Source organism: Equus quagga, chromosome 8 (genome assembly GCF_021613505.1).
Source record: "Equus quagga isolate Etosha38 chromosome 8, UCLA_HA_Equagga_1.0, whole genome shotgun sequence".
NCBI lineage: Eukaryota > Metazoa > Chordata > Mammalia > Perissodactyla > Equidae > Equus > Equus quagga.
Window position 1 is genome coordinate 63,563,210 of NC_060274.1, and position 14,372 is coordinate 63,577,581.

A 14,372-nucleotide genomic window follows, 5' to 3' on the forward strand; every position below is an offset into this window, starting at 1 on the left:
TCACCTCCTCCCTTTCTTTCCCCCAAATTCTAATTCCATGAACCTGGTGCTCAAGAATCTGTATTTGAATAGCTGCCACAGATGATTCTTCTCAGACTTGTTTGGGAAACACTGCACTGGTCCATGACCCAGGAATAAAAAGTTCTTCTTACAGAAGACCATCTGCCTGTGCTGGCCTGCTTTCTCAAGTTCAGTTATTATACTTACCTCCATCTCCTGATTTTAAGTAGGTGGATTTAAGGATATAAAATTTTTTTTTAGCTTCAACTTTAGGATGAACATTGAAGGTTGATACATCTCTGGCTGGTCTTTCTCTATTATCCTTGCAGACTCCTTTGTTTTTCTAAAAAAAGAAAGACATCATTAAAATCATCACATCTTCTGGAATCTTTAGAGTGACCAACAATTTTATTCACCCAACCTATGATCTCAATGTTCTACCAAAACTTCACTGACTTCTCCAATCTCTTTAGTTATCATTCTTATAATCCCTTTACATTTGTAAACTGCTTTACAGTTTGCAAGATGCTTTTATATTTGTTGTCCCATTTGATTCTCACAATAATCTTTGGAAATGAACAGGATTTGTTAGGAGTTAAGCTATTTATGTAAATTTGAGATATAATATTTCAAAATAATTGAAATGAGATGTGAGAAGATTGAAATTCAGTATAGATGTGGGACATAAGTTGTCTAGCTGTGGTATTGAGGCACTTTTAATTGAAAGAGGATCTCTTTGTTGTTAATGACATCAACAGCTAACGAATAATAGGTGTTGCCTCAGTTATCATTTGGGCATGCTGAGAGTGACCTCTTCCAAGATGCACAGAAACTACTGCCCATTCCTGCCTCAGCTCCTGATAATTATTTTTCTTTAACCAAAAGATAAATATAAATATGCAAGTACTTGCATTAAAAATAGCTGTTTTCAAACTGTGTTCCTCAGATGACTTTGAATCCTTTATATGTTAAGCAATGAGTATAGACCTTTACACTTTTACAGTTTTCAAAGCACTTTCACACATATTATCTTGTTTAATTCTTAATGACCACATATGAGATACATAAAATATCCACTCTTTATAGATGAGGAAGTGGAGGATGAGAGGAGGCCCAAGGCCCTGTCCTCAGGAGACAATAGACCCTGGGCTCCAAGTAGGATCTTAGGACTTCAGGTCTACTGCTCCTCCTCTGCAAAGGCGCTAAGACTGTGATGAAAAACCAGGAAGGTGTGTGTTCTGCTTAAAGTATCATAAGCCCTGAAATTTCCACGTTATTTAAATGCTTCATTTTCTAAATTCTGAAACTCTTGGAAACATGAGTTCAGAGGACGCCAGGAGAGAGTGCTGTTACGAGCTAATGTCACTAGCAGTGAGGCACTGATATGTGACCCAAATAAAGGAAATGCTGTGATGATTAACCTAATAACCTAATAGCAGCTCCTAAAGGACCGTGCCCCTCCCTCATTGTAATTCATGCACCTACATGTATTATAGGCTCATTTCATAAACATTCGCCATGACAAAAGCGATACGAAAAAGTTGATCATTGTTGTAGAATCCATTTAGATGCAAAGAAGATAACTATTAAGATTCATGTCCTAGTCAAAAGTGCAAAATTTTTACTCGATCTGTTGTGTAGAACAGTTTCTCAAACTGTTACTTGGAAGTATATTCAAGTCCCTTCGGAATTCATCAAGTTTTACACCTGTGCTTTCTTTGTCTAACACGCCCATTCTCTCCATAAAACAGGATCTTCAGGAGCAGGCAGGAGTACTGGAAGCTGAAGCCATCCTCCTCAGCTCAGGCCTCCACTCGCTCACCTTGCTTGCCTTTCCTGTGGTTTAATGAAAGCCGGAAAGGATCCTATTCCTTCAGGAATCTGCCTTCATCTGCAAGTCCCCTTCAGCCTTCTCCTGAGACTCTAATTTCAGATAAAAAGGGGTCTAAGGTAGAAAACACATGGATTTAAAAAGCATACAAGAAAACCCCAAATCCTTCCTCCTCTCCAGTCTTTGGAAAGCATTCTCAACTTGTGTGTGCACTCTGGATCCGAGCAGCCAGTGTGATAACACTGCAGTAAACAGTGCATGGTATTTCTTGTGTGGGGAAAAGAAAGCCTCGTTTAACCATCACCTTCCTTAATACTGTTCCATTCTAGAGTGTGCCTTAATCTTTGATTTGCCTGTCTTTTCACATATTGCTATTTAATCTCAGTTTGACAGTTAAGCCATGCTGGGAAAGATGCATTTGAATCATGGAACAGTGTGATAGATCTGTTTACCAAGTATTCCACTTTAAATTACGTTACAAAACTATTTTTGCTGTGTTCTTCAAGATTTACTGGAAAACAAATAAATTTGAGACTGAATATGTGTTCAATACATCTAAATGAAACTCTTTAAAACAAACCAGTGCTGACGTGGCACCCTTACGTATTTCTTCTTTTAAATCAAACTTCCATGTTGAACAACTGTTGTAATTCTGTCACCAAAGTTCTTTAACTTTAGCAGAATTAGGAATTATATGCATGGATGTTATTTGTTCTTAAATGCATGATGGTTATTTCCAGCATGACGCTGCAAACCTTATCTAACATTTTGTTGGAGCACATATGGTGGCTAACTTTCATGTTTGATCTTCTTTTATCTGTGTTCACTTTTCTTTCTCAAACAGAAACGTGTGATTAATGTTACTTGAATTTAATTATTTTCTTGAGATCAACAGCTCACAGGGTTTTGACAGGGTTCCGGCTTGTGTCTCCACTGACAATACCAAATGGTAATGTGCTGTGTTAAATGCCCTCCTACTTAAATGGTCCCCTAGCCTAGCTCCGTGTGCTCTGATTTAGTCTCCTCTACTGAAGGAACAGCAACCAACTAAACCCAATGCAAGGGAACCTAATGGGAAACTAACAGTCCAATTCCTAAGGAAGTGGAATATGAAACAAGATGGTGTTGGTCATGTGCTTAAAGTTCCTGGGAAGCCAGTCCTGCTAGAATTATTAGAAAAGAAGTTTTGACAGAAATACACCACTTTGGCCTTGAAACATTTTCAGTATTGGATCTGATATATGTAAATGTTGTTTGACTGATTCCATCATCTTACACTGAAGAGACTCCAGTTTTGGTTTAAAATGTTTTCATAAATGCAGCTATGTAGTCATTGTGAATTTACTTGACTTTACTATCCACTGAACACTTTAATGAAGTTCTGGGGAAGTTTCATTTATACATGTCCCCCTTGCCCACCCCCAGGTGGTTCTTTGGAAACGTGTATCTGTTCATGCTGCGGCCTCTTTGGTGCTCTGCTGGTGCTACGTGAGAGTTGTATTTTAGCATGTAACTACTAGTGTAGTGTCAGGCTGTGACCTCCCCGAGAACTCATCATCTTGAAGGTGACATCCAAGAGAGGATCTGCCATTTCCCACAGTCTTTATCGCGGCCAACAGCAAGTGATCCTTCCCCGGGGGTGCTCGAGCTACCTTGCTAATATGGATTGCCATCTGTTCCTAATAGCTCAGGCTCTCCGCACCACCTTGTACTTTTACTTACACTGTTACTCATCACAATTAGAGTCAAAGAAGATAGGCTTATTAATACTACTCCTCTGAGCACTTGCAGAGGATAATGAATGCTGTACCCTTGAAGAGAGATTGAAGAATCACTTCTCCAAAGTACCAATCATTTCATCCAATGGAAAAAGCACCCAGAATTCCCTGTCAACTGCGAAAAGCACAGTGTTCTCAACCGCTGCCTGGTTGAAGGTTGTCACCAAACGAAACATGAATTTCTTCTAAGCTTATTTAAAAATAACTTTTAGAACGTGCAAACACACCTTCCTCTGGTTTACTCACTGAGCTCCTTTAACACTGAGCTTCATTTATTTTTACAGAATTTTACCTTTAGTGATGACTTCAGTCCCAGCAGCACCAGTTCGGCAGACCTGAGTGGCCTAGGAGCAGAACCCAAGACACCAGGGCTCTCTCAGTCCTTAGCACTGTCGTCAGATGAGGTACGCTCATGGCACTTACAACAGAACTGCTTTCTCAGATCATACATTTTATCCGTGGATTATCACCAGGAAAACGTTTGTAGATAGATTTTGCATATAAATCATTGAGGCCACGTTTTCCTATTTGATGTGAAACCTTCATGATTTCCCTTCCTCTCTGTCTCAACACGAAAACAAAGTATTGTTTCTAAGCCCCTTTAAGCTGTCCAGGGACCTCCTCAGCCTTTCTCTGATTTAAGTGGGATGACTCTAAACAGGGGAGTGGGGATGGGAGGCTGGGCAGTTAAAAGCAAAAATAGGGGACAGCTCAGAAATCACATAGGGGTTTCCAGATAATCCGTTCCCTTTCTCCCTCATGTCCCCTGCTATATCACCCCTACCCCAAGATTCTGATAGCCCTCTGAGGAGGGTGTGGCCTCCAATTGAGAATCACTGCAGTGAAGAATGGGGAGGTATGGTTCCCATATGGAAGGAAAACTGGGTGAGAACGACTGATTTAAAAGCCAGGGTCAAATTAGTATTGTAACGAATTCACAGGAGATAAATGTGTACAAGAGAGGCAGGAAATTACATTAGTGACTGACTTAGTACCCCAAGAGATGAACAGAGGAAAGAAATGCCAGTGTTTGGCACGGGGGGTTGGGAGAGTGCACTGTAAGTAAAGATATTTTTGCTTAGATATTTGTTCTTAGTTATTTCTAACAGGATTTTTGTTTTGTAAAACTTTTTTTTCTCTTAAACTTTTCTGCCCATATTCTTCAGGCTTGACAAGATTTTAATTTTATCAAAACTTTGTGCTGTATATGTTGTGTCTTCTGTTTCTATAACACTTTTCTTTTTGATTCCTTTCTTGCTCCCTCACTCAGAGCCTGGATATGATAGATGACGAGGTGAGCCATCAGTGGGCTGTGTGTGGTGGCTTATGTGGTATTGTTTGAACCTTCTTTTCTTTCTTTGCAAATGATTTAAAAGTCAAACAACACAAGAACGCTTTCCTTGTGGTGGAGGATTTCCTTGTGTTAAATAGTTTCACTCTGTGCCCTTGTCTGTATCTTAGTGTAAAAGAGATTCCTGAGTCAAGAGGATCTCCACATTCCACCTCCAGAGTCCCTCAGTTTATCTCCCATCACCATTACCTTGACACAGTCCATTCTGTTTCACCTCCTTTGCCTTCATCTCGGCTTACCCCATCCCCTCTTCTGTGTTCCCTACATCGCTCCCTGAGGTGACTCCTGTCTCCTCCCAGACCTGTCATCGCCTTCATCTCCTCTCAGCTTAGTGGTTCTAGGAACCAAGCTGCCCTTTGCACTATTGAAAGTTCTGCATTGGACAGAGCCTGAGATGTCGAGTAAACCACTAACTGTTGAGCTTCACCACTTACAAGCTGCATAATCTTGGACAGATCTGTAGACTCTCTGAGCCTCAGTTTCCTCAGTTATTAAAAGTAGTTATGGATATTACCTGCCCTACCTTCCTCACAGGTTTGCTTGCTGCTCAGATGAAATCATGGCTGTGACATTTCCCCTGAGAATGCTTGAGGACTTAATGCTCTCCTCTTCCAAGTGAAAGATACCTCAGTATTTTTTAATGTATTTTTATGTATCTCTAATGTCTTACCAAAGGATAAATGCACAGTGATACATTGCATATCGAGATTAATGAAATAGTTGTTTTCTGCATCTGATAATCTTTCGAAAGTGTTTTAATGTAAAAGCTTGCAACATTAGAGTGTACTTTTCAATATTAAACTTCCTATATTAATAATGCTGCTTTATTTGGGAGAATTTTTAAATTTCCAAATACCTAAAAAATACGTAGGTAATAGCTACATGTGTGTGTTACGTGCACAACTAGAACCATTAGCTTATCGTTTTATGGTTTAAAATATCTGTGGCTCTAGTAGGCAAGAAGTTCCTTCTCATAGCATATTATGCTGCACTGAGCCATAGCATTTCGGTCCTTTTAACAACACTGCGTAACATTCCTACCTCAGATCCTTGATGATGGACAGTCTCCCAAACACAGTCAGTGTCAGAATCGGGCCGTTCATGAATGGAGTGTGCAGCAGGTTTCTCACTGGCTAATGAGCCTAAATCTGGAGCAGTATGTATCTGAATTCAGTGCCCAAAACATCACTGGAGAGCAACTCCTGCAGTTGGATGGAAATAAACTTAAGGTAAAGAATTACATGTCTGTGTTAGGTTATCAGGTATAATTTGTATTACTCATCATAGCACCTAAAATGTTGTCATTAGATAAGAGCATTCTGCATATCTGAGAGGTAATTCTCATCAACAGTTAGCAGAAAGGACGTTGAATTATTTCTGAGTAGTAAATGAAGTTTTGGAAAGTCGTCAGAGGTTCTAAACCAAACAGTAGGCTGCTGAGTGGAAGAGCTAGGGAATCACTCCATTGCTTCCACCTGACAACACATGGTCCATGTATTAACTCTACTTACATCCTATGTAGTATGAGTTTTAATAATGGCCGATGTGGACTCTCTCATCACATTAGAGTTAAAACCCAGATCCATGAGTCTTCCTTCTTTATTCATTTCTCCTCCACCCCACTCCTCCCAGCACACCACTCGAAAACTGGGATGATGTTCTCCCCAGAATTTTCTTCCCCAAATACATGCAAGCCATGTGTTCCCTCCCCCGCCATCGCACTCTCATTTTCACCTGTCCAGTCCATCTCTTGTAGAGACTGAGGTGGTACCCACCCTTGTGGAAAAAGGGCAAAAGGAGCTTACAGCCAGATCCCCACACCCACCCTCAGCCCCCTGCTGGGCTAACAGCCAGATGAGTATCTCTTGACAGTCTTGAAAAGGTTAGAGATCAATCAATAGCCTGTGAATATGAAGGCCCCATTGACAAGGCTGTCCCTTTTGGGAAGATGGATGCATCCTGCTGTTGATTCTGAAGGTCATGAAACATTTAAAATATGTAACCAACTCCCCTTGTTCTGAATTCAAAGCTCATCCAGCAACCTTCTCATTATAATCAGGCTTCCTTTATAGGTCTGCCTACAGAGAGAGAATGGCTAGTCATGCTGACATGAGCATTCTGAGCCCAGAGACATTTTTGGTCCTCATTGTAAATGAATACATCGCAGAAAGGGAGCCATTTCAATTCTTCCTGCCCTTCCTGGAGCCCTCTGGCAGCAGGTGCCCATTCCTATCTTTTGAAAATAATGATGAGTTTAGCAATACTTTTGCTTGTAAATATCTACAGCCCAAAGGTTGGAGAAGCAGAATTCTGTCCTTTTTTCATTCATTCACCCATTAATTCCCAATTCGGAAAGCATTTAGTTAATGAGGTTTAGGGTGTACTGTGCTAGAGACTTCAAATAACAGAAGAACAAATAAAGCTCAGCCCATCAGGTTGTAGATTTTTGGCCCATGTCATCAGCTCTTCGTCAGTTTGTATATCTTCAATTATGTTTAAATTAGCTTTTGAGTTTGAACATATTGTGGTATCACCCCCATCATAAGCAGAGAAGTCATTGGTTTTCAAATTCAGTTTGCTTATGTATTTCCTTCTTAGGCTCTTGGAATGACATCATCCCAGGACCGAGCAGTGGTCAAAAAGAAACTCAAGGAAATGAAGGTGTCTCTAGAGAAGGCTCGGAAGGCTCAAGAGAAAATGGAAAAACAAAGAGAAAAGCTGAGGAGGAAGGAACAAGAGCAAATGCAGAGAAAGTCTAAAAAGACAGAAAAGATGACAGCTGCCGCAGACGGTGCCGGTGAGCAGTAACACGCGCCTTCGCCCAAAGAAGAGAAGTCTTCACCCTTCCTGCCCTGCTCTCCTCTGGAGGATGAAAGAGAAAACTGATGACAGGGGTAATGTGCTCTAGGCAGACGGGGAACTGTGTGTTGAATAACTGCGTTCTCTGCAATAGAATACACTCTTAATTTTCATCTACTGAAATAGTCCCATGCCACCTTTGGTTTGTTAACAAACCAAGGATCTCATTTTTGAGAGATGCAAAGTAGCTGTGTTTCTCTCTTCTCTTACTTACCACCATCTTGTGTTGTGTGGGATGGGTTGTGTCAGTTGGAGAACCAGCGTGACCCTGCCCAACAAGAGCATGACACCTGGTGTTGTTAATGGAGCGCCATGAATTTTTGTTATGGGATCCTGAAACTGGGCAATTGCACATGTCTGCATGGCCGAGAGCATGACTCTGCCATGAGATCTGGGCAGCAGAATCTACTCCAATGTGTGGGGAAGGTTCCTCCTCATTTCTGTGTCTGGACAGTGAGACAACCCCACTGAGGGCATGTGGGAGCTCTGCCACATAATTACCTACTATGGCAAAAGGCAGGCAAACTCTTCTGCTTGCTGGGCGTCAGAAAGAGAGAAAAGAATTATAGTTATTCATTAACCCCAGAAGGAAGCAAAAGCCTTAAGACCGTGGATGTGGGTATTACCTTGGAGTTCTAAGGGTAACATTTATCCTCCAGATTTAGCCAAACAGAGAAAAGATCAGACGTTAATGCAGCCGTGGGATATTGGGATCTGTTGTTTACTTTGTGACTGCTGCGTGTTCAGTATTTCAGCAACGCTGACACTCACAACACAGTTCCTTTTTCCCTGAACAAATTGAACAGGAAATTGATTTTTAAGGAAACCAGCATTTTCAGGTTTCCTCTCCTGGGGAACATTCTGGCTGATCTTCAGCCTGCCTATGACACAATCAGGAACCCGTCACATATTTTCTACTCGAGATTTCCCAAATGGGCCCAGTTAGTGTTTTAACAAATGTACTTTTAAGAAAAATAGAAAAACCAGTTAGAGAAAATTTAGATTTGAGTAACATTCAACCAGAGAAGCAATTTTATTAAGCACACAGAATCTTCCTGTAAAGGAGAGCTGTCAGTTACATTTTAGAGATGTTTTGGTTTTTCTGAGCCATTCTCTTCCACTTTTTAAAGGTTTCCACTTTATAGTTCAAGTTTGTTTAAGACAGTACACAGGATACAGCCTAGCAATTGAGACAGTTATACTTATTTTAAAGCCAGTATTAAGGATTTCAGTATTTCATCAAACTAATTCAAGTGCAGGAGGCTGGGGCAGAAGGAGGTGGAAATAAACTCATCTTGAGAAATTTCAAATGGTGGGTTGTTTTTTGTTGTTGTTTTGCTTTCTCTGCTCGTGTATCTGGTTCTCTTTGCTGCATTGACTCTAAAAATGAGGTCCTTCACTTTCCAAGGGACGAGTTTCAAGATAAGAGTTGAGGCCAAACGAATTCTTGGACAAGTGTTTTACTTCCTTTACTATGTAGGGAAGGTCTCTGTCCCTATCTTCCACTGGACACGTGATATAAGCAGAGCCTGGGGGAAGACTTTTGAAGGTTACAGATAACAGATAACCTGTTATATAGTCCTGCCCATATAGCTCTATCTTGTATTTTGAACATTGTGATTTTTTTTTTTTGCTTGTCTTAATATCCAAAATCTGGAGTTATCAAAACTAGACAATTTTAATCCTGTTCTTTCCCTAAGGCCTGTTTCCTTTTCAGTGACAGTGTATTCTCTCTTAAGCTCCAATCCTTTTGTCACTAGGTACAGGTCATTTATCCGATCTACAGAAACACTGACATAAAGTAACATTGTGTTTTACAATTATCAAAGGCGCGATGTGTGTTTTCCTGTCCATCTTCCTTCGGAGTATGATAATGAAGCTGCCATACTGGACGGTTAGTATTTGAGATGGTGGTGGTGCTTTGCTCTTTGTTAATATCATGAGAAACAAGGAACCACTATTAATGAACTACAAAATTCAACAAATCTTTTCTAATATTAAAAGACTAAATTAGTCAAAATCTGGTAATAGTATGCTTGCTATTGTACATTTTTGCCATTTTTGCTTATCTTTGGGAAAAAAGTGATCTGGATCACACTGGAATTTCACTGTATTCATTGTAAGAGTGGAAAGAGAAGGAAGGTTATCTTAAGTTATGTTTACACTTTGGTAATGTTTGAAAATGGATGTATATACTGGAAATGTGTGTAAGTCTCAGTCTCTGCACATAATTTATGATCTATTACATTGCATTTTCTTAAGAGTCTTAGAAGTATTGTTTTTTTAAACTTTATTTGTACACTTCAAATGTTAGATCAGTGACCAACTGACTATATTGTAAATCAACTTCTTATTCCTCAAATCATTTAGTTTACAATTATTTTGATCTTTTAAGTTAAATTATAGTAATTTTAGGTCTTAATGAGTTATTTTTAACATTACTACTTAAAACTGCTGAAATTGTAAGAGGCACTTGATTTGATTGTTCACAAAGAATAAAATGGAAACTGACTGGTAAAAGGGTATGAAAACAAAGTGAAGGGCCTCAGCTCTTATGAACATTTTGTTTTCCTCTTATTTTTTTATTGCCTCTAGTGCATGATGCCTAATCGAGGTTCCAGTGTCTTACACAGTTCCTACTTTAATGCTAGTGGTTTTCAGTGTCTGTAGAATTTGACACAGAATTGTTGCTTCATGAATCTTAAAGACTTTGCAGTTTATTTATCAGAAAATGAACAAAAACTGAATATCTGGTTACTATGAACTATAGTCCCTAAAGGACAGCTCAGTATGACTCTAACAACAGCCAGAAGTGTTTAGGGTACTGGTTATGCTTCGGGGGCAGGAGATGTGTGGCAAGGCCAAGTCATGGTCAGAGAGCGTTGTATGAGCTGAGTGTCTGGGTCATGGTTTTCCATTAAAGGACTTTAGTTTTATAACAGAATTGCTTTATTTAAGACCATCTCCCTTAAAGTAACTCACAGTTTATCTAATAGTTTTCTCATTCTTTTTTTGCCTGACTGCTAAGTCCTTAGTGCTTTCTGAATGAAAAGGTAAATGGAAAAGAAAAGCCCAGGTTTTTTTATATCTTTTCAAATTTACCTTTAATTAAGGATCTACCTGTACTCTATTCTGAAGCTAAGCATTTAAGGATGAAGTCCAGAAATAAGATGTCCATATTTTCTACTAGAATTATTTCATTATGATGATGGGGGTGGGGAGTAAATTCTCAAAAAAAAGCACTGTTGTGAGAAGTACAAATGTGTTTCAGTGATTCACTCCTGAAAAACAGCCTGGGTATGCAGGCAGTATTGTTTATATTTGTCTTAGGTATTTAAAGTCTCAGGAAATTCAAGCCAGGTCCAAAACACTGGGGAAAAAATAGCACCAGACAGTATGCTAGCATTATTAGAATAACTTAAAGTAGCAGCATTGAATAGACTCAACCAAGAAGTCAGAGGGCAAAGCAGCAGCCTACAGAATCCGTTTCCCCCTGGAAATGAAAGCAACCAGTTCCACTGCGTGGTGCACAGAGGCTCCTTACCTCCTTGTTCGTGGGTGTCTGCGGGTGTGTTGAGGGAAGGGCTGTTACTTGAAGGCTCACATATGTGAGTGTATAGGCCAAGTGCAGCATGTGACTGCTTCCAGATTGACAGAGTGGGGAAGGAAAGAAACATAATGGTTTCCAATCCTTGGTCCTACCCCAATCCCAACTCCAAAACTGCTAGGGATAAGAGGTAAGGTATAAGAACAAGAGGCAACTTCTCAGTAAAGTGCATGCCACTTGTATAGATATACAGAACTACATATGTGTGAATATATCTCCCACCTTGCATACACACATACCGCAATCACATGGCGTAAAACATATATATCACATATGGAACTTGGTAATGTCGGTTAGGACCCTGAGCAGTAATCATAGCCTTATTGCCACTTTTTGTGTTGTGTATACATTGAATGGCTCATAAGATTTTAAGAGATTTTTTTAATGTAAGTATTTCTACTAAATGCACTTATCCTTCTACATGTTTATATATTTTGGTAAAATTGATTTATTAGATACCTGGTATTTTAGTAAGATAAAGTTTCCTCAAATGTTTGGTTAATGCTTTGATGTCAAGATTGCACATTGCTGAGTTGAAGCTCAGATGTTTATGCAGCTTTGGGCATTTTCAACTGCAGACTGCAGTTGCCTTGGCTAAAAATTGCACTGTGTGTTCTTGTGCATTCGCTCATGCTCTAAACTGACATATTTGGTAGGTGTGATGCTTAAGTCACTAACTACTGGCTCTCTGATGGCAGTGTTGCCATCACATGACCATTTATTTACTTCTTTTGTGGAGTGATGGCATGGTTAAGTCATTGCCAAATATAATACAAGTGGATGTGAGCGTGAGTATGTTGTTGGAAGGTGTACACTTCTATTTCTTTCAGATTTTTTATTCACACACCCAGGTTTTCTGTTAAGGATTTACTCTTTCATCCATGAAAGAACAATTGGCCAAAATAAATTACCTTAAAAAGTGGGAATTAAGAGGCACCCCAGCTAGATAACACCTCCCAACAACATCAGATTCAGTTAGTGCTTAGTGAAACCCCTTAAATATATATGTCTATGCTTTCCTTAATATTATTTATGGTCATCACTACTGCTTTTGTATTTTTTAATGGTGTTGCAATTGAACCACTAGTATACCTGCTACATGTTACTAATAAAACTGGCCAGCTGAAAAAAGAAAAAAATAGAATGAATTCTGTTCCGTTGTAAGAAGTGGATTTATTTTCATCTTTCTTTATATATCACTAAAGGAAAACAGTTGTTTGAAAATAATTTTAAGTCCAATAAGTATGGATAGCATGTTATCTGCAACTTTTAATTTGTACATTTTGGTATCTGATCATTTGCATGAAAGAGACAATAGTGCTACGTCTGAATTGTTCTCTTGTGCTTGGTTAATATGTACTTCTCTAGATCGTTCCATTTCCAATGACATTTCTTACTCTTCGGTTTTCAGAGGCATTCAAAGCAAACTATCACAGTGGTCCTTTGTTTTCTGACCAATCTAAAAATACCTGTGATTAAATTTAATTTGTTAGTGTAAATAAATTTCTTGCCAATGAGTATTATTGTTGTTAGACAACGAATGCAATAAAAAGAGAAATACGGAGATCTGTTGGAGTAATTTTTTTTTCCTCTTCCATTTTCACCTTCAACTAAAACAAGCTCTGACTGGGTAAACCTGTATGGACTGTCAAAATATATCTATCAATCAAGAGCAAAGTGCACATGTTCCATGGAAATGAAACTAAAAATAAGTTTTAACCCTGGTAGAGTGTAAATTGGCAGCTAGAATTACAGTGGAAAGCACAATTATAGAAGTGGGCACAAAATTAAAAGATCAAAGCTTCCACCAGAAGCTCCCTCACCCAGCTTCCTGTTCTGTCGCAGCTTCACCATCACACTCTCTGGTACCTATCAGCCAGGAAAAGGTCTGTGACAAATCCATTAAGCAGGTGGCCTCACACAGCGTGGGGCAAGCTGAGTCAGGCCAACCCAGAGTATGGGGTTCCTCTCAACAATTATTTCTAAAACCTTAAATGTTAAGAAGACTTGAATATAACAAATGAGAGGTATTAATTTCTCTCTTTCTCTCTCTCTCTCTCTCTCTCACACACACACACATACATAATTTATGTGTGACTAAACCTTTGGCAATGCAAAAATTTAGACCTGAGCATCACAGAATAAATGAATTACGCTGTTTTTCTTTTCCTTGGAGTATGTTATGAAATTCCTAACCAAGGGGAAGCCTTTGTCCCTTTTTGAATGATCTTGAGTGTAAGCTATGTCAATTGAATAGCTTTCTTTTTTGGGCAGAATTTGCTTACTCTGTCAAGAACGAGAGAACAGAGTGTGGTCATTTCATTGATGATATCAAGTGATTCTTTTTAAAGAAATATGTGGGCTTTTTCAAGCTAAGCACCACAGCCATTGATAGTTTCAAAACAATATCTCAGAGATTCCAGCTTCACTGGCTGTGAACAGCATCCCTGAGTAATTGAGCACTCATAGGTTACATGATGTACTCACTGACAATTGTGACAAAAATAATCTAATCCTGATGTGAGGAAAGTGTTTTTCGATCCAAACAAAGTGTTCCAGTTTTTTGGGTTTTGGGGGTTTTTTTGAGGAAGATTAAGCCCTCAGCTAATTGGATTAGCTAATTGGATGCTGCCAATCCTCCTCTTCTTTTGCTAAGTAAGACCGGCCCTGACCTACCATCCGTGCCTGTCTTCCTCTTCTTTATATGTGGGACGCCCACCACTGCATGGCTTGACAAGCGGTGCGTAGGTCTGCACCTGAGATCTGAACTGGCGAACCCTGGGCTGCCAAAGTGAAACATGCAAACTTAACCGCTGCGCCACTGCGCTGGCCCCCAAAGTGTTCCTGTTTATTTAAGTCAGTGGTCTTAAACTGTTGGCAATTCTCAATTTATCAGCAAAACATTTTTCGCCAAATGCTAGACCATTATCATGGCAAGTGCCTTAG

General features: G+C 39.5%; 1 protein-coding gene across 14 annotated transcripts in view; it reads left to right on the forward strand.

The window, feature by feature from the left end:
• The window catches only part of PPP1R9A (protein phosphatase 1 regulatory subunit 9A), a 314,721-nt gene extending 301,739 nt beyond the window's left edge, over positions 1-12,982 (forward strand). For 8 of the 14 annotated variants that reach the window (XM_046670458.1, XM_046670459.1, XM_046670466.1 and 5 more), the window contains 5 exons: positions 1,752-1,950; positions 3,894-4,013; positions 4,880-4,903; positions 6,007-6,189; positions 7,559-12,982. In XM_046670458.1, coding sequence (XP_046526414.1) covers positions 1,752-1,950; positions 3,894-4,013; positions 4,880-4,903; positions 6,007-6,189; positions 7,559-7,768 — 736 coding nt within the window. In that variant the 3' untranslated portion in view covers positions 7,769-12,982. The remainder of the gene's footprint in view (positions 1-1,751; positions 1,951-3,893; positions 4,014-4,879; positions 4,904-6,006; positions 6,190-7,558) is intronic. The other 6 variants (XM_046670461.1, XM_046670462.1, XM_046670470.1 and 3 more) reach the window with 3 other exon arrangements.
• The last annotated feature ends 1,390 nt before the right edge of the window (positions 12,983-14,372 follow it).